We start from the raw sequence: 17,933 nt of genomic DNA, 5'->3' as shown, positions 1-17,933 counted from the left end.
GTGCTTGTCAGCCTGTTCAAAGCATATTTGAGCACCAAAATTTTTACAGTGCACAAAGAACTGCCCCAAGGAAATGAAGATGCTTCTAAGTCTAAGTGCTTGGTAATGAAGGGTTAATTCAGATTCTGCCTTTCTTGAATGTGCATTTCTTTCACTGGGGAGGCCAAGTATTTGAGACCCTCCCACACTGGGAAGAAAATTATGCTCAGCATGCCTAAACATGTTTGTTGCTCATAGGGTTTTAAGTTTATTTCCTTGAACAGTAGAAGCAGAGGCATCTTGTCTGGGAACCATGTTAGAAGAACAGGAAAATGACCAGCACCATCCATTTCACAAATACAGTATTTGGAAGTCTTGATAAAAGAGAATGATGGTCATTGACTTGTTTTGTTCTCTAGCTCTGAGCTTCATTCACAAAATGCAACTGTGTCTCATTAGCTCTGCAAAGTGGATCTACTGGCTGCAGAAGAGGATGTTTCAGAAAAGTTCCCTGATATAGCCTAATTCATAGAAGCAAGGGAAACTCTCTTCTGTTGTTATAGCATGTGACAGGACACAACTAATCAGTTCTCAGAAAAATAATTCCTCTTAGCCCTGCTAGTGAAGACTCCTGGGACTTGCTTCTCTGCTGCCACAAGCTTTGTGGAGGCAGTTACACCTGTGAAAACCAATGAAAAGAAGTTATTAAATATGCTGGAATGGATTTACTAACGTCTCCATGCAACTTGCACAGAAGTAAATGATGGTGCAGGACTGGAAAATCAAGGTTTGTTTATTGAAAGCAGTCCTTCCACTCCCAGGGTCAGGCCTGTGGTTTGGAAGATGATACAGACAAGGTCTCAGATGAAAAACAGGTTGTGCTTGTACTTTGGAAATCTTCATTATAATGTGTTCTTGTGATTAACATTCTGTAGGAAGTCTTCTGTTTTATACAGTGCATCTGATGCTTGCCAAGTCATAGAAGAAATTGTGTATGAAAATTAATTTTGTTCCTCTTTGTTCTATTTGCTTTGGAGGTCATTTCTCTTTATGCAATATAAGCAAAATGCACTGGAGCAGAGCTTTGATCTATAGGCAATCACAAACCTCATTAAAACTGACAGGCGTGCTGGCCATGCTTTGTTCAGGAAGGAGCAATTAAGTTCTTCTATGGTGTAAGATTGTTAAAAACTAGAAACTGCTGCCCACAGCACAGGACTACATGGCCAAGCACTAAGATGAGATAACTCGTATGAGCAAGCACTAATTTGGGGAAAGTCAGAGAGGTTTCTCTAGGGACTGCTTGCAAACGCGGCAGCAAAAGCGCAGATTGATTGCAGCTGTGTTTGCCTGTGTGCATGTCCGGGACCGGAAACACCATGTGAGAGCCAGCAGACAGTGGGAGAAGCAGTGGTGCATGGCCCTGAGAAAAAGCCAAGGGACGGCTTCTTCTGGGCAAGCATTCTGGCTAGAGCAGCAAACTTGGACTGCTGCACAGTATTCCTTCCCATTTGCTTCCTCTGCGTGCAAGGAAATGGGACGTGGCTGTACATTCTTTGTAAATAAATAGGATTATGCTAAGGAGCTAACTGAATTCATCGTCAATTCTCCCTCTCCCCCTTCTCCCCCCAGGAAAATCTGGCAAAGTGCTGAATATTAGTTAACTGTGTGGGTCAAAGTTCTGTATGTCAAACTACAGAGCTTTTCAGTGCTGCTAAAACAGTCATCAGAGACCCTGACGATGTCAACAGAGACTCTGAAATTCAAACCTGAAAACAACAGTTGATCGTTTCAATTGCTGACAATCCTTCATGGTTTTTAATGCCTGGTATTTCTACAATGCATATTAAAAGTAGCTTTTATGGAACAGTAACAAGAAACTGCTTTCTCTGATCCCTCATTTGGAGCATTTAATATAGTCCAGATGTATCTGTTGAAAAGAAATGTAGTCAGATACGATGTAATTGTGAAAAGACTATACATGAGTAAGGTGTTTGACACACGAGGTGCTCTGAGTAGTTTCTGAGTAGTTTCTTTCTTTTGTGTTACCTTATAGCATCTTCTTACTGTGTCGCTATTGGGATTAAAGCTTTTGCAGGTTTATTTCCATATTTAGGTCCCCACAGCAATTACATCGTACATCATTTGAGGTTATGCTCACACCACCATGGCTGAATAAAGCAGCTGTGCTTCAAGAAGTCATTGTCCCAATGCCAGAGTGTACTCTCTGTTCTCTGACACCCCTGCAACAGGATGTGAAGCCTTAGCCTCCTTCACTGGGAAGTAAAAGGCAAACGTGAAGCCAAGGATAAGACTGGAAAATGCCCTCAATTGACCTCTTTTCCTTGGTGTTTCACCCTAGGAGACAATTACAATCTGACAGGTCTTTGGTAGCAAGGCTTCAGAGAAGTCTTACTGATGGGTAATACAAACCTCGTAAAAACAAAATCAAACAAACAAAGAAACAGCTTCTATTACCTCCAGCTACATTTATGAATCGGTTTTGTGTGAGACATCTTCTCCAGCACAGCATAGGGGGTGCCTGGGGCCTGGAATGATAGCTGGCATGGCCGAAGGGCAAGGCTGTGTTACTTTTGGCAGCAGTACCAGCAATAGCTGGCTGGAAGCGTTTGTGAAATGATGGTCTGAGGAGACACTTCTGGTTTATGCTGACGTGTGTGCAGGCTGCCAACGGAGCAGGCCCTCACTGGCTCATCCCGGCACTGGTGTCTCTCTGGCTGCAGGATCACCTGGCTGCCAAAATTGATCTTGCTGAAAACTTTTTTTGAAACTGGATTAGCTTTCAGCTCTGTTGGCAAGCAGATCTAGCCTAACATGTGGCCACATGAATGTTGGAGCTACTGGAGAGGAGGCATCAGGAAAGCATGACTAGGGGAAGGGAAAAGGATGGAACTGTCTCTTGCCAGTAGCACAGTCTCAGCTTGGCTTAACCCTGTGAATCTACCTCTCAGGGTACTTACCTGTTACAGCTTGAGTCACATTAATGGCTTGCTTTCACAGAAAGGGAGAAGTCTGGTTCCTCTTTTCCTCGCTCCTCTGATGTTTGACCTGGTGGTTGTCAATCTTGCACTGACCTGGTTTAACTCATTGAATCAGCAGAAAACATCCTGGCAAAGAAAAGGGAATAGTGTTCTGCTACCTTAGTGGGTTGCATCAGCTCAGTAAAGCATCTTCTGAGGGTGGCAGACCTGGTACAGGCAAGGAGGGCAGTAGAAACCAGTTCTGAGGTCACTGACTGAGAACCACAGCCTACAGCTTCAGTGTCAGAAATTTTCTGTTGTAGCGCTTAGAATAAGAGCCACAATCTGAGCTCTTTCCGTAGTTTAAAGATGACAATAGGTGCTGTCCCTTTCTCTTACAAAAAACATGGTATTTATCTCATAAAGCTGGAAGTTGTCATTATTTTATAATTCCCCCCAAACTCCTACCCCTGTATTTTCAACTCTTCCATAAGATATCTGACATTTTTCATAACACTTGCCTTCAAGCCAGGCCTCTCCTTTGAGCCTATATTTCCCTTTGGTTTGTTTGTTTATTAGATAAGCAAATATTGCCATAGATCTACTAATGCTCTTTTTCATTGGCCAGAATTTTTCTTTGAAGCTCTCTGAAGCTTCAATAAATGGCCTCTTCTGCTTCAGGAAGACACTCTGTGCTCTCAGATGTGGGAATGTAAACTCATAAGCAAATTGCTATTGCAAAACCTCTATAAACAACAAAGTGCTTAGAAAACACTTGTAGAGTCATAGAATCATTTAAGCTGGAAAAGATCCTTAAGACCATCGAGTCCAACTGTTACCCTAGCACTGCCAAGTCCACCACTAAACCATGTCCCTCAGCACTACATTTATACATCTTTTAAATACCTCCAGGCATGGTGACTCTACCACTCCCCTGGGCAGTCTGTTTCAGTGCCTGACAATGCTTACAGTGAATATTTTTTTACTAATATCCAATCTTAACATCCTCTGGTGCAACTTGAGGTAATTTCTACAGATACTACAGAAAGGTGGACTTACATGTGTGCAAAATGGTTGTGTGCAACTATGTCAATCAGATAGAATGTCTAGACTATATCTGATCAACCTCAGAACAGCCATGGTACACTGAAGTACAGTGCTGGCTGTGTGCTCCTTCTGTGCACCAAGTATAGAAATCCCAGGCTGTGTTTGCCCAGATGTTTAAGCTTTCACTTCTAACAGAAGCCCGGCAAAGAGGGACTGAGAACATTTTCAGATGGTCCTAATGAAGAAGAAATATCCCAGGTGGGTAGGTATCCACGCTTATGGCTACACAGCTTCCTGCTCATTTATAAGGAGACAGAGTAAGATCAACCCAAAGAATTAGCGGAGAATAAAATTTATTCTAAAACTGTATCGGGGAAAATCTATACGAGAAATGTATGAACTTAAGAATGAGCAAGGAATCTAAATTTCCATGTTGTTAATATCTCTAACCATGACATTGCAGAGATAATTAATAGAATCAGGAAATTCTTGATATAAAAATGGCTGTTAGGAAAGTGTAGACAAGGGATACTTGGAAAACATTAATGCACAGGCATTGGGATATCACTTGAAGACAATTTGTGTTGTTGAGAAATGGATCAAGCTATCACTTTTCAGAAACTGCCTGGAATTATTTGCTTTTAATAAACAGCAAAGATTATGCTGGAGAATTAAGAAGAAACAGGAAGGACACTGAAGTGCACCTGAAGGTCTTTGTAGCTTTTGCACTGCAACACTACCTTCTGGGGCCATTCCTGTGTCACTAGTGGATGAAATGCTCAGGTGTGTGAGTGCTCTGAAGGAGATTTTAGAAGATACTTGTCCTTGTTCAAACTGTCCCCTTGAGTGCGGCTGAGAGGACAGATCTGCTCAGGTGAAGGCAGCAGGAAGGAAGGAGAAGAGGAGAGCTCTTTCTCTTCTGGCTGCAGTAAACCAGGGAACCACAGCCTTAGTATGTTATTGAATGATTTTTAAAATCCAGATTCCTAACTAATTGGTGGAAAGATGTCAGGTGCATGAGGGAGCTTCATTTGGTAGAAATACTGTCTGTGTCTAACCCATGACTTTACTTGTGTGGGTAGTCCTGAATGTGAACAGTCTCCCCTGTGCCAAGGAGTGATGTGGCTGCTGTGAATAAGGAGCAGGTGAGTGACAGAGGTGCAGAAGGCAGAGTATGTGTGTTTTGGAACAGCTTTTGATGTGTTTCACAGAGTCTTAACTTGAAAGTAAGTTCAGTTTGGCTTTTATGTGAGACATGGTACGTTGACAGGACTGCAAAAAGATACAAATCACAAAGGCTCTCTGCAGTCTCACCACTTCCAGTTTCAGAGTCCTTTAACTAGAGGGCCCTGCCAGGTGAACATGGGATCCCTCCTGACCCATCTCCCTGGGATCAGTTGGTTTTGTGGGAGACCTGCATAGGTTTGACAAGCCACATTACTCTCTCAACAGATTCACCAGTAGGAAATGCCAGTGCTTAAAGCAAATAGCAATGAAACTCCATCCTTTTACAAAGTACATAAGTATATCTGACTAAAACTATGTGTTGTTGTTTTATTTTTTTTTTTTTTAATACATGCTTTCAGGAGGTGGAGGATGCCTAGCTGGATTGCTACCCAGCAGCGCTGCTCTCTAGGATGCACAACGCGTGCCTGTGAGCCGCAGTGTAAAGTCCAATTTGGCAGCGTTAATAAACAACAGAAACCAATAAATACCTCGGTGGAGGAAGAGGAAGCGTGCTTGGGCTGTAGACCTCGGCCACCAGCCCCGAGACAAGTGGCATCCACCGCCTGCCTGGCTGCGAAGGCGCCGGTTTCTCTCTCCTAGCACCCTCGAGGTCTATCGCTCACAGGCAAGAGGAGGAGGAAGAGCCGCAGCAGCTCCTGCCTCGGAGCCGGATCGGCGGACATCGGCCAAGGTGGGTGGGCGCACCCCATCCCCAGGACGGCAGACCGCAGCTTCCCGCCGATCGCTTCTGTGTGTCGGGGACAGGACTGGGGCCTGGCCACCTCTCCTGGGCCGAGCGGCGGCCGGGTGCGGCGAGGAGGGGCGTGCGGCGAGGCGGCCGGCGGATGGCGGCCCTCGGCATCAGCCGCTGCTGAGGACCGCGCCGCCGCGGCTGGCCGAGGTGAGGAGGGGTGGAGCCGAGCCGGGCCGAGCGGGAGCAGCGGCTGCGGCCGGGAGCCTCGGGGCAAGAGAAGCGAGTCAGAGATAGGGCCAGCCGCCGCGCTGCGTGTTGTGCACAGCCGAGGCAGCCTGCTCCCTCCGCTTTCTCTCGGCCCTTTCACGAGCCCCATCCCAGCATGGTGAGTAGCGGGGGCAGGAGGCGGCGCGGGCCAGGCCCGGCACCGGCACCGGCAGCAGGCCCGGCACCGGCAGCAGGCCCGGCACCGGCAGCAGGCCCAGCTGGGCCAGTGAAAGCCGCGGCATTGTGAGGCGGCGGGCGGCTCCCGGCCGCAGTGCGGCCGCGGCCTTTGCCGCTGGTTGCCCTCGTGGTGCTCCTCGCTCATAGCCCAGTTACTGCAGGGCTGCAGATCTCCGAGCAGCTGTGCCGGACGGAGTGTCTGTGACCCCCGGGAAGCCCATGGCCGGCAGCTGGGGAGCACGGCCGGGCCCGGCAGGAATGCTATCGGTTAGGCGAGTGTCAGGACTCCCGGCCGGCGGGAGGATTGGTTGTAACCAGAAGCAGGGAGGGAACTCATGCCTTGGACAGAAGGACGAGGAGGCGAGCACAGAGGCGTACCTTAGCGCTGCCCCTGTGTCCTGTGCTCCGCGGACTGTCAAGCCGTGTGGATGAAATGATCCTTACGGGCTTGTAGCGGCACTGAATCGGAAGTGTTTATTTCTCCAGGCCTTCCTAGCTTTCTGAAGACTGAATGTGTTGGATGTACCTGATACTCCTGAAAAAACTTTGGACACAGAAAACCAGGTTTAAAACATGGCTACTCTCAGCTCTTTCTGGCTGCCTGCAGCGGCGGTCAGTCGTTCCATGTTAAAATGCCTGTGCTGACCCTCCATTAGATTGTGATTCTTTTCAAAGGGCAAAGTTCATATTGTTGCTGCTGGAAGGAGGAGCTCCGGTTTCCTTCCTGCCTTAGCTGCTTTTTTTGGACTGATTCCACACACTAGTCTGACAGAAGGCTGGTGAAATTGCTTGTATGAGGTCCTGACAAGGACCGAAGTCCTCCCAAAGGGTGGGAGGACTCTCCTGACCTCTCCTGACTAGCTCAACTGCTTGTGAAAATGCATCTTAACTCGGTCAAGTTTTATTTAGAATATGCCATTACAGGAAATTTGTAATTGAGGAGCTTTTTGTTTTGTTTGAAGCTTGGTGAAACTTTGGATTTGCTTTCAGCATGCTGCTTGCTGATAAACCCTACTTCTGTGCTGAAAAGCATGCTAAGTGAATTTCTCTCTGGAGCGTGGGGAGAAAGCTACACTGATTGTTTTTGTGTTTATGGTTTGATTTGTTTTGCAGTTCTTCTTCCTAATGATAAAACTGTGCAAATTGCTTTTTCATGTGGGTGACATCTGCTGGGTTTGTACTCAGACGGTTTATGTAGTTCAGGTGAAGAAGGAAACCATAGTGCCCTTTGGTCTTTGTGCTATGAGCAGGAAATTCCAGAACCACCCAAACCTGGATGAGAAGATACACAGAGAAATTCCCAGTGGCAAGGTTGAAATATTGTTGTAGTTCCTCACACAAATACCAAGTTACTAATACAGAAGGATGTTTCGGTCCACAGACTACTTACTCTCTGGAATTACTGTTCTGAAGAAGATAGAAGTTCAGTTGTCCTAAGCAGTGATACACATTTTCAGTATTCAGTATTTTTGGTTTGATGTTACTGGTATGAAAGGGGAGGGGAACAGTGCTCATAGACCTGCCCATTTGTTTTTTTAGAATCCAAGGGTTTTAATGATGCCATATAGTGCTTTTGAAATTCAGTTATATTTATAAAGCATGATTAAATAACTGGGTAAGTGGGGTTGTAATGTAGTAGGGCAATTTTATTTGGATCATAAAGCCTTTTTGTGTTTGTTTTCCTTTATTTTTAGGAACATGAAAGCCTTCAACATTTGTCATGCAATTTTGATGGAACGTGTTGTAGTAAGCATTTTATGCAGTGGTTTGCAGGCCTCACTGTCAGGCGTGTAAAGCTGTGTTTCCAGATCCCTAATTTAGGAATAAAATCCTCACTGGTAAAGGAGACTTGTCTAGGAAAATATTTACTGCACTGTGAATTTCCATTTACTAAAAGATTGAGAACTGTCATTTTACTTTGGTAGTTGTCCTGTTAATACTTGAGCAAAACTATCATAGTGCTGCTGTTGTGGTTAAAAGCTGTGAGTACAAGTTGGAAAGACAGCCCCTCATAAAGAGGAAGACTCCAGAGTATAGGGGCAAGATCATTATCTTCATGTCAACCCATGGTTTTTGGCAGTAGGAAGAGGATGGAAGAGAAACATTGCCTGTCCTAGCATGGAGACGTGCTTCAAAATCACAGAGAATGAAGTTTCTGAATGGGATCTATTCGTCTTATAGGGAACCTTAGGTGGTAAATGGAGTCATCAGACCTATTCTCTGGGGCTTTGTCCATAACTGTAATGGTGGCTTCTTCATGGGAGGTTTGCTTACACCTCTCAGGAATGGCTTTTACAGTGAAGTTTCACTGGGACTGTATCAGTCCTCTTGTGAAAAGAGAGCTGACCTTGCCTTTCTTCTGTGTAATGATCTTTGCTTTCCTTGTATCAGCAGGAGTTGATTTTATTGTTCTTCTTATCCTGCGCAGCATGGATCTTTCCTTGCATCTCTCCATTTGGCTCCTGTGTTTTCCACTTTTATGTTTCTTTGAGGGGACAGAAACCTTAGTGATGACATCAAAATTAATTAAAGAGCTCATTCATATGCCTTGCTGGTACAGCAGCACTTTCCCGATGCATCTCTTTCTTGTGATGTGTCTTCATTTATAAAAGGAATTTTATTACATGTATGTATGAATACATATTGTATAATAAGGAAGGAATTTATACAAGAGAAGCATCTTTCTAATTATAGCTCAGAAGTAAGTGAGACTTTTGGCTAATATAAACTGTCACCCATTTTGATCTTTATTAACTATTTGTTTTCTTACAGCACACTGTAAGTTATAAATTGTCTACATTTGAGAACTAGGCTTTGGCTAGAGCTGCACTGGGAGGGTGGTGTGCTGGGTGCCTTCACTGAAACATTCCAGTAGAAAGGATTACATGGTAAATCCTTTTCCTGTAGGTCCTGTCCACAGAAAGAAATTGCTGAGGCGTGAATGCTGTGAGAATGGAATTGAAAATAGAGATTGCAGATGAATAAAAATAGTTTAACAGTTTTGTTTCATGATGTATTATCAAGGATTACAGGCAGCCATTCTTAGAAGTATTTTAACTTTGTGCTGAATAGCTCAACAATAACACATTCACTTAGTTATTTAAAAACATTGCAGGAACAAGAGAAAAGCGAACTTTTTAAGGGAGTGGTGGCTTCCTTTTGGCTTTGCAGATAAAACAGACTGAAGCTGAGATTTTGAGTCACCTTTAATATTGCCTTTTCATTCAGAGTCCTTGTTGGGTTTGGCAAGCCTTCTTTTCCCACCTTTCTAGTTGGGAGTCCAAAAGTGGTTCTGCCTAAACACTTAGGTGTTCTTGTGCCTGCCATCTGGTGGCCAGATACCACAGCTAACTGGGCTGGATGCAAAAGCCCAGCTGTGTCTCTGCCTTAAGGACACTGGAGAAGAAGGCAGAACTTTTTCTCACTGAGCCACATCTCAGGTGGGCATTGTTTTCTGCATGGTTTCTCTGGAGGAGAAATAAATTTAAATTGTGTTATCATCTTTCTTCTCTTTCCTAGGATACAATGGAGCTCCTAGAGGAAGATCTCACCTGTCCCATTTGCTGCAGCCTGTTTGATGATCCTCGTGTCCTGCCCTGTTCGCACAATTTCTGCAGAAAGTGTCTGGAAGGAATTCTCGAGGGAAATGTGCGGAATGTGCTTTGGAGGCCATGCCCTTTCAAGTGTCCCACGTGCAGGAAGGAAACTCCCGTTACTGGAGTCAACAGCTTGCAAGTGAACTATTCCCTGAAAGGTATCGTGGAGAAGTATAACAAAATCAAAGTAACTCCAAAAATGCCGGTGTGCAAAGTGCACAGCGGGCAACCCCTTAACATTTTTTGCCGGACAGACATGCAGCTGATCTGTGGGGTTTGTGCCACCCGTGGTGACCATACAAAGCATGGTTTCTGTTCTATTGAAGAAGCTTATTCCCAGGAGAAGCGGGCTTTTGAAACCCTATTTCAGGGCTTTGAAACTTGGCGTTGTGGAGATGCCCTCTCACGGCTGGATACCTTAGAAGCCAGTAAGAGGAAAGCTCTGCAGATGCTGACCAAAGATTCTGACAAAGTGAAGGAGTTCTTTGAGAAGCTGCAGCACACGCTGGAGCAAAAAAGAAATGAGATTCTGTCTGACTTTGAGACCATGAAGCTTGCAGTGATGCAGGCCTACGACCCGGAAATCAATAAACTGAACACAATTCTGCAAGAGCAACGAATGGCTTTTAACATTGCAGAGGCCTTCAAAGATGTGTCTGAACCCATTATATTTCTGCAGCAGATGCAGGAATTCAGGGAAAAAATAAAAGTGCTCAAAGAAACTCCTTTACCTTGTTCCACTGTGGACATCAGCCCTACAATGAAGAGTTTTGATACCAGCCAGTGGAACGGAATAAAACTAGTTGATGTGGACAAACTTTCCTTGCCTCAGGAAAACAACACTTTTAAATTCAGGATTCCCTCCATCTTTTCACGCAGATTCATAGTGAACTCTCTTATTTGCTTGCTTATTCTTGTTGTCACCAGAATGTCCTTTGTGGAGTCAGTCGTTGACAATCTCCAGTGCTGGAAATCTCATTTTTTTACAGCTAGTTTGTCCTACTGGGCAGATACAGTGGAGATAGCAGATCATGCAGTCTTTTACTGGGAACAGATGACAGATGGAGCTTTACTTCTAAGAGAAAAGTGTAAAAACTATACGCTGGTTGTACTGGATAATGTTGCACAGTTTGTGTGCAAGTATATTAATGTTAATGTAATCGTAGAATAAGAGGAGAAAGTGTCAATTCCTAAAAGGTAATCGTCAAAAAAATTTTTTTTTTAAAGTGGGAGGTGGTTTGGAAAGAGTAAAAAGAGTTGTGATTGAGCAGAGTGCTGTACTTAGAAGGCTTCTTGAAGACCACTCTTCCGTTGCTAAATACAGGGTGCATCATTCACCTTCTGAAATTACTTTCTATCTGCGGGTGTTGCTTCTCACTGAAATAGATAATTTTTTTTTTTTTGGTATAACCAAATGTAATTATCCTGTGCATTCAGATTACCGTAGATCCTGGTTACTGTTTACATGTTCTATCCAAAAATGTATCTTCAGGGCAAGCATAAATTCTAGGGGTAAAGAGAAATCAAATGAGGTTGGTAAGCAAAGAACAAGCTACAAGATAGCATGTACTTTATACATAGGATATACTTTGCAGTTTACTTTTCCAGCATCAGATTTTGGGGGTAACTGAGCTGTCTTGTCAGATCCATCTTTTCCTGAAGCCACGCTTCCTTAAAAAGTGGCCTTAATGTAAAGGGTGCAGCGAAAGGCATGCCTAGGTCAGCCATAGAAAGGCAGCTTGCACAGCAGCTCTGCAAAGGTGGCAGGCAGAGCACCTCTTCTCCTGTCTGTCTCTCCAGATAATAATTCCAAAAGCCAGGAAAAACAATGGAATGATTCCTTGGAACGGAGTGTGTAATGGGACAGGAGTGTGGAAGTTGTTGGTGTTTGGAAGTGCTTTAGCAGTGGAGCATATAAAGGCTTTTTCTGTTACTATATTTTTGTGTACCTTGTTTCAGGAATTTTCTGAATGTATTGACTTGGCCATAGTATAACAGTGATATCAAGTGAACTGTAAGTTCTCTGAAGTGCCCTTCTTCAAGAGCATATGATATTGAAAGATATTGCTTGAAGTACACCTAACCTCTTTTTGCCTGTGAACAATGTAGGTCCTATGCACAGCAATGTACAGAACTAAACCATTTAGTTAGCATTTCTGGAAGACAAACAAATGAGTGCCATACTTCGGGCATATTCCTGCGCCTCTCTCAAGGTTTAATAAGATGAGACAGTCAATTCACTGTCTTCCAGTAGTCCTTATGAGCTGGTAATTTAAAAAAATAAAAGATTAAATTCCTAGAATCAAAGTTTCCAAGCAACCAAACCCTGCAAACAAAACTATTGTACATGATATTTACATCTTTGTTGCCTGGGAATCCTGTTGCGGCTCCACACCTCACTCCAAACACTTGCTGAAAACACCGGATGGTTCTTGCAGCTGCAGATGCCTTGCAGTTTAGGAAAGATCAAGTCACAAACTCAAGAGTTACAAATCTTGAGTGGCTGAGGTAGCAATGAGCAACCGAGAGATGGTGGTTCTGAGTGTGGGAGGTGTGAAATTTGTAACCCTGGCTTCTACGTTGCTGCAGTTCCCCGAATCCAGGCTAGCACAGATGTTGAACAATGATGACCGGGAATTTAAACTGGTGAATGGAGAGTTTTTTGTGGACAGAGATGGAACTTTGTTTAGTTACATCATAGACTTCTTGAGGACTCTCCAGATCTCTTTACCTACTGACTTTTCTGACTATCAAAGGCTGCAGAGAGAAGCAGAATTCTATGGGCTTTCCCCTCTGTCCAGTCTCCTGAAGCAGGAACACTTACTGAAGCCGAGACTGGAGATCTTGGAAGTGCGTTTTTCTCTCCAAGAGATGCAAGCCTTCTTCCGGATCTTTGGTTCCTGCAGTACCACTGTTGAGACACTGGCTGAACAGATCACTGTGTTTTCAGGACAGCAGTCAGGACAGAGCTGGAACAGCCTTTTTCCTTTTCAGAAACCACTTGTTCCCCTGCCTTTGGAAAGACCTTCTCATCATGACGTGGTTTTTCAGTGTGGTACTGACTACTCTGCTGGTGACCAGCTTGTGGCCAGGTACTTTCCTTACTGTAACTTCTTACTATGGAAACACCTTTGTGACTTCTCAGTCATGAAGTACACACCATTATGTGATAGCAAAGCTCATTTTAAAGAAACTATTGGGCAGCTGTCTAAAAGGAAAGAAATACTTTTCCTTCTTTCTGCTAGTTTAAGGTTACCTTTTTCTAGTTCTGAAACTCCCAGTTTAATTTCTGTTGCACCAAATTTCCTGTTCTTCAGATTTCTAAAATGCTGTTGTTCATGTTTGGTTTTGAGTTCTTCTGAGCCTTTCTCTCTGCCCTTTCCCTCTCACAAGCTCTCCATGGCTTTAGAATTTCACAGCATCAATGACCTAGAGGACTGAAAAACACAGAATAAAAAGGAAGCAAAGGAAACAATATAATTAAGGAGCAAAGTAATGGGGAAGCCTAATATCTCCACTACCTCATGGTCCAAAAGACTTTGGTATGGAAAAGAGAAAGAAAAGAATGGTTAAACAGGATTAAAAACACCACTGGAAATAAGATAGCAGTTCAGGGACTGGAAAAATTTTGTAGAGTCTTTTGTTGAAGAATGGGAGAAGGAGTAGATTATTAACTGTATGCTACACAGTGAATTTGCTTTGAATTCACAGCCAGGTTCTGGTCTTGTTGAGATTACTCCGTATCAGTGATTTTTGTGCAGTATCATATTCTAATAACAACTTGCATTTTTTAAACAAGCTTGTGCTGGATGTCTCTACTGGACAGAGACACATTCTTACTGTATAATAAAAAGTAACCTGATTTGTCCTCTGTGGCTGTTAGAACATCTAGAATTTTATGGAAATTTCATAGAAGAACTCTTTTGGAAATATTTCAATCTGAATATGTGAATCAACACAGCAATATTTTGATAATTGTAAGAAAAATTAATAAAGTTTATCTTTCTTTTAGCTTTCTTTAGCTAATCAAGTAGAAGAAAAATTACTTTGCATTTGCAAAGCAAGATATAAGCCAGGCCTTAACTTTATAATGTATCACTAATTTCAATGGACTAATTGTTTGATTAGGTCATGGCAACTGGAATAGTGGGGAAATTATTCTTGATGCTTTCCTTTGCTTCTTCAGACTTGATAAAAATGTTCCTCTGCAGATCAGTAGAAAATCTTGAGTAATGAAACAAGTAGTTTGATGATGTTGCCTGCTAAGTTTCTGTCAACTTACTTGTGCCAACATGGACTCTTTTGCCTTTTTTTTTTGTTCTTTCCATGAATGTTTGTTGTACTTTCTGTGGACTGCTAAACAGTTTTACCTCTGTCAGCTTATGTATTTTGTAACAGTATTTTTACCTGACTTCTGTTCCTCAAAATAATGTCTGGATAGATTCTTAAACTGTACTTTGTATCAAGTAAAATGAGTTGAGGCAATGTGAAAATGATTTTCATACTTGTTACCATGAGACCTGCTGTACAAGGTAACTTTGCAATAAATGTCACTGTTTGTAGAGAGAGACCCAGTGTGATAAAAAATGATGCTGTTGGGGTGAATGTGACTTCACTGCCCTTTTTGTCAGTCACTCCTATCTGAAAACTTGCATAATTGTATCAAACATGCCATTCACCTCTCTTGCATTACATGAGAAGAGTTGGAAGTTATCACAGCTGTTTCTTGAGAAAGTAAATTTTGATGTAGGGGTGAAAGAGAAGCGCTTCTTCCCCACCATGTAAGTGGATGAACTGAGAATTGTAGTTTCTTTAATGAGGTAAAGAGTTAAATTGTCCCCAGGAGAGGAAAAAAAAAACCCACAAAACCAAAATATCCAGAACCTTAGTTGCTGTCAACCTGTACACCTGTGCTGACCTGCACCATCTGAGGACCTGGTTTGTTTAAAAACCAAAATAATTCCATCCTTCAAGCTGTAATTAAGGTGTGTTATAACTCCTTTTTTCTTATTTTAGGTATGTTTCCATAAAGCCTGATAATAGAAAGCTGATTAACGGTACTAATGTGCTAGGCCTGCTGCTTGACACTTTACTCAAAGATGGATTTCGCCTCATAAGCACCAGGACAGTGTCCAGTGAAGAAAAAGTCGAATGCTACAGTTTTGAAAGGATGCAGAAACCAGCAGGCATCACCATCATGGTGAACCAGACTCCAGGGAGCTCTGGGATAGCACAGGTGAAAAGAAGCCAAGTGCAGAAAGGGAAATAAAGGCTTTTCCTTTCATCTTTTGAAAGTGGAAGAGGGATGTGCCAGTACAAGTGGCCTTTTTATGTTGGCTTGTCTGAAACCGCAACTCTTGAGGGAAGTAACACACAAATTTTGTTTTTTTTTTCAAATATTCTGAAATAAAATTTGCTTTTGTGCCTGCTACCACTCCACCCTTCTTCAAATAAAAGAACTACAGATTCAATACTGGTTTTGTAGACCAGATCCCAGCACTTTCAAGGGCCATTTTAATTTTTCTCTGTGGCTAAAATTTCTGTTAGGACTCACCAAAAGATCAGCCATTCCTTCTAGAAAATGGTTTTTATATTCTGTGTTAATCTGTAAGTGGGTTTTAAATACTTGGTAACACATGAAGAAGTAACAACTTGACACAACTGTCCTCCCAACAAGTTTGAAGAAGTGGCTGGAGGAGGAATGCAATGACTGAATATTGCTTCTATTTTCAAAAGGTACATGAAGGAACATAACAGAAACATCTCCATTTGTGTTACTGTGTGGCTTCAGACACGAGAAAGTGGCTTTGTGAAGCTGCTACTAGTGTCCATGAAATGTGTTACTGTCTCTTGCAGAATACTCCTCTGTCCTCTCCTCCCACTCTGAAGGCATTAAGCTGCTCTTCAGTCTGAGAATTAAATTATAAAGGACTTTGTGAACAAAGGGTCAGTTGATTTTTTTGAACTTTAATATAAGAAGAATGAAAGTGTGATAATCAATCCTTCAGATGGAAGAGTTAGCACGAATGTTAAATGAAATAGTAGAAAGGATTCCTTAATGTGTGTTAAACGCTAAACATACTTAGGAGGAAGGCCTGACAGAAGTGACTTTAAAAGCCTCAGGAATATTAGCCCTATACAGTGCTTTGTAAAGATGCCAAGATTAGCTTAGGTACCAGGGGAGGTGAGATAATGATGCCTTGCTAATTAAGACTCTTTTGTCTTCCCTTCAAAGACGGGAAAGAAGAAGGCAAGGATTCATTATTTGAATTTGACTTTTGTTGTTGATAAAACGGTAACTTTCCAAAGTTGCAAACAGCCAAGTAGAGTTTGTTTGAGCTTAATTAGATCTTCCTGTTCATCAGCTCTACAATGTTGAATTTATTACTTTATTTGCAGCACTTAAAAATGGGAGTGGGTGGTTGGAATTGCCCATCTGTTTCTTGCCCTTAAGTATTTTAGTGAAATGGATCTTCCCAGATTGATGATGTCACTACTGGACTATTGGACATCTCTTTTTTTGTTGTTTTTTTCTGGTACCACTGTAGTCCATTTTAGTTTGGCACAGCTACAGTGTGGCTACAATGAGGTCCTCTTTACTTGTTCTAGAGCTCTCTGGGTTGAGAATTGTGTGGTTATGGGACTACATCTGAGATGCTTACAGGTTGTGTAATGTAATGTTAAGGGATGTAAGAGTGGATGCTTTCAGTTCAGATGGGATTGTTTTTTTTTTTTTTTTTCCCAATAATGGCAATATGGTTATATTTGTCTTAAGACATTTTTTACAGTGAGAACCATCATTCACTGGAGAAACCTCCTCAGGGACGTGGTAAAGTCACCATTGCAGGAGGTTTTTGAGATGCAGTTGGACAGGGTGCTAGATAGTCTCACCTGGGTTCCCTTTTTCATGAAAGTTTGGACCGTTTCCTTTGAGATCCCTTCCAGCTTGGCCTGCTCTGTGATTCTGTGAAGATATTCTGTGCAGATCTGTATCACAGGCCTGTCATAGTGGAATTTGAGGTCAAAGAGCTGATGGCAACAGTTGGGTGACACAGCAGACAGGCTGTATGGGATGACGTCAAGGGGTTAGAGCACCTCTGCTAGGAGGACAGGCTGAGGGAGCTGGAGTTGTACAGCCTGGAGAAGAGAAGGCTCCGGGGAGACCTAATGATGACCTTCCAGTACCTGAAGGGGACCTACAGGAAGGATGGGGTGAGACTATTTGCAAAGGCCAGCAGTGACAGGATGAGGGGCAATGGCTTTAAGCTGGAGAAGAGCAGATTCAGATTGGATGTTATGAACAGGTTCTTTACTATGAGGGTAGTGTAACACTGGAACAGGTTGTCCAGGGAGGTGGTTGAGGCCTCGTCCCTGGAGATACTCAAGATGAGGCTCAGCGAGGCCCTGGGCAGCCTGATCTAGTTGGGGCTGTGCCTGCTGACTGCAGGGAGGTCACACTAAATCACCTTTGGAAGTCCCTTCTGGCCTGGACCATTCTATGATTCCGTGACTGTCCTGACAGTTTGCTGTACTACAAAGACAATGCTATTGTTCTGTAAGTTCATTCTGAGGTCCATCTACTGACTTTTCAGAAAAGTTCCCACGGGGATCTCAAACTGAAACCGATAATGTTGAGTATTGGGTGAATCAGCAGCTCTGAATATTGCTGGTGAAAAGACTTACCAGTAATAGCAAGAAACAGAAGACAAAGTGTCAACTTTTCATGGGCAAAAGGGGAAAAAAAACCTTGCTGTATTTAAACCTCATGCCTTAATTGACAGCGGCAGTGTAAACTCAGTGAAACTTGTTTTAGTAACAAAGTTGGTTACTCCACCTGCTGCAGAACTTGTGAGGTTATTTTTCTTGCTGTAGCAGCCACTTTGAAAATTGAAGTTTGGATTACTTTAAAAAAAATCTTGGAGGTCTTCACCTATGCCATCACTCACATTCCATGGCTGCTGTATT

General features: G+C 42.9%; 2 protein-coding genes across 2 annotated transcripts; both read left to right on the top strand.

The window, feature by feature from the left end:
- Positions 1-5,067: 5,067 nt before the first annotated feature.
- On the top strand, positions 5,068-11,139 carry TRIM13 (tripartite motif containing 13). Its single transcript, XM_054397743.1, has 2 exons — positions 5,068-5,085; positions 9,892-11,139. The coding sequence occupies exons 1-2, from the start codon at positions 5,068-5,070 to the stop codon at positions 11,137-11,139; spliced, it is 1,266 nt and encodes a 421-aa protein (XP_054253718.1).
- Positions 11,140-12,482: 1,343 nt separating this feature from the next.
- Positions 12,483-15,237, top strand: KCNRG (potassium channel regulator). The gene is made up of 2 exons (XM_054387168.1): positions 12,483-13,060; positions 14,985-15,237. Exons 1-2 carry the CDS (start codon positions 12,483-12,485, stop codon positions 15,235-15,237), a joined length of 831 nt encoding a protein of 276 aa, XP_054243143.1.
- Positions 15,238-17,933: the final 2,696 nt, after the last annotated feature.

The sequence above is a fragment of the Indicator indicator genome, chromosome 1 (genome assembly GCF_027791375.1).
Source record: "Indicator indicator isolate 239-I01 chromosome 1, UM_Iind_1.1, whole genome shotgun sequence".
Lineage (NCBI taxonomy): Eukaryota > Metazoa > Chordata > Aves > Piciformes > Indicatoridae > Indicator > Indicator indicator.
The sequence above is the reverse complement of the archived record's forward strand: the minus strand, read 5'-3'. Positions and strand labels throughout refer to the sequence as shown.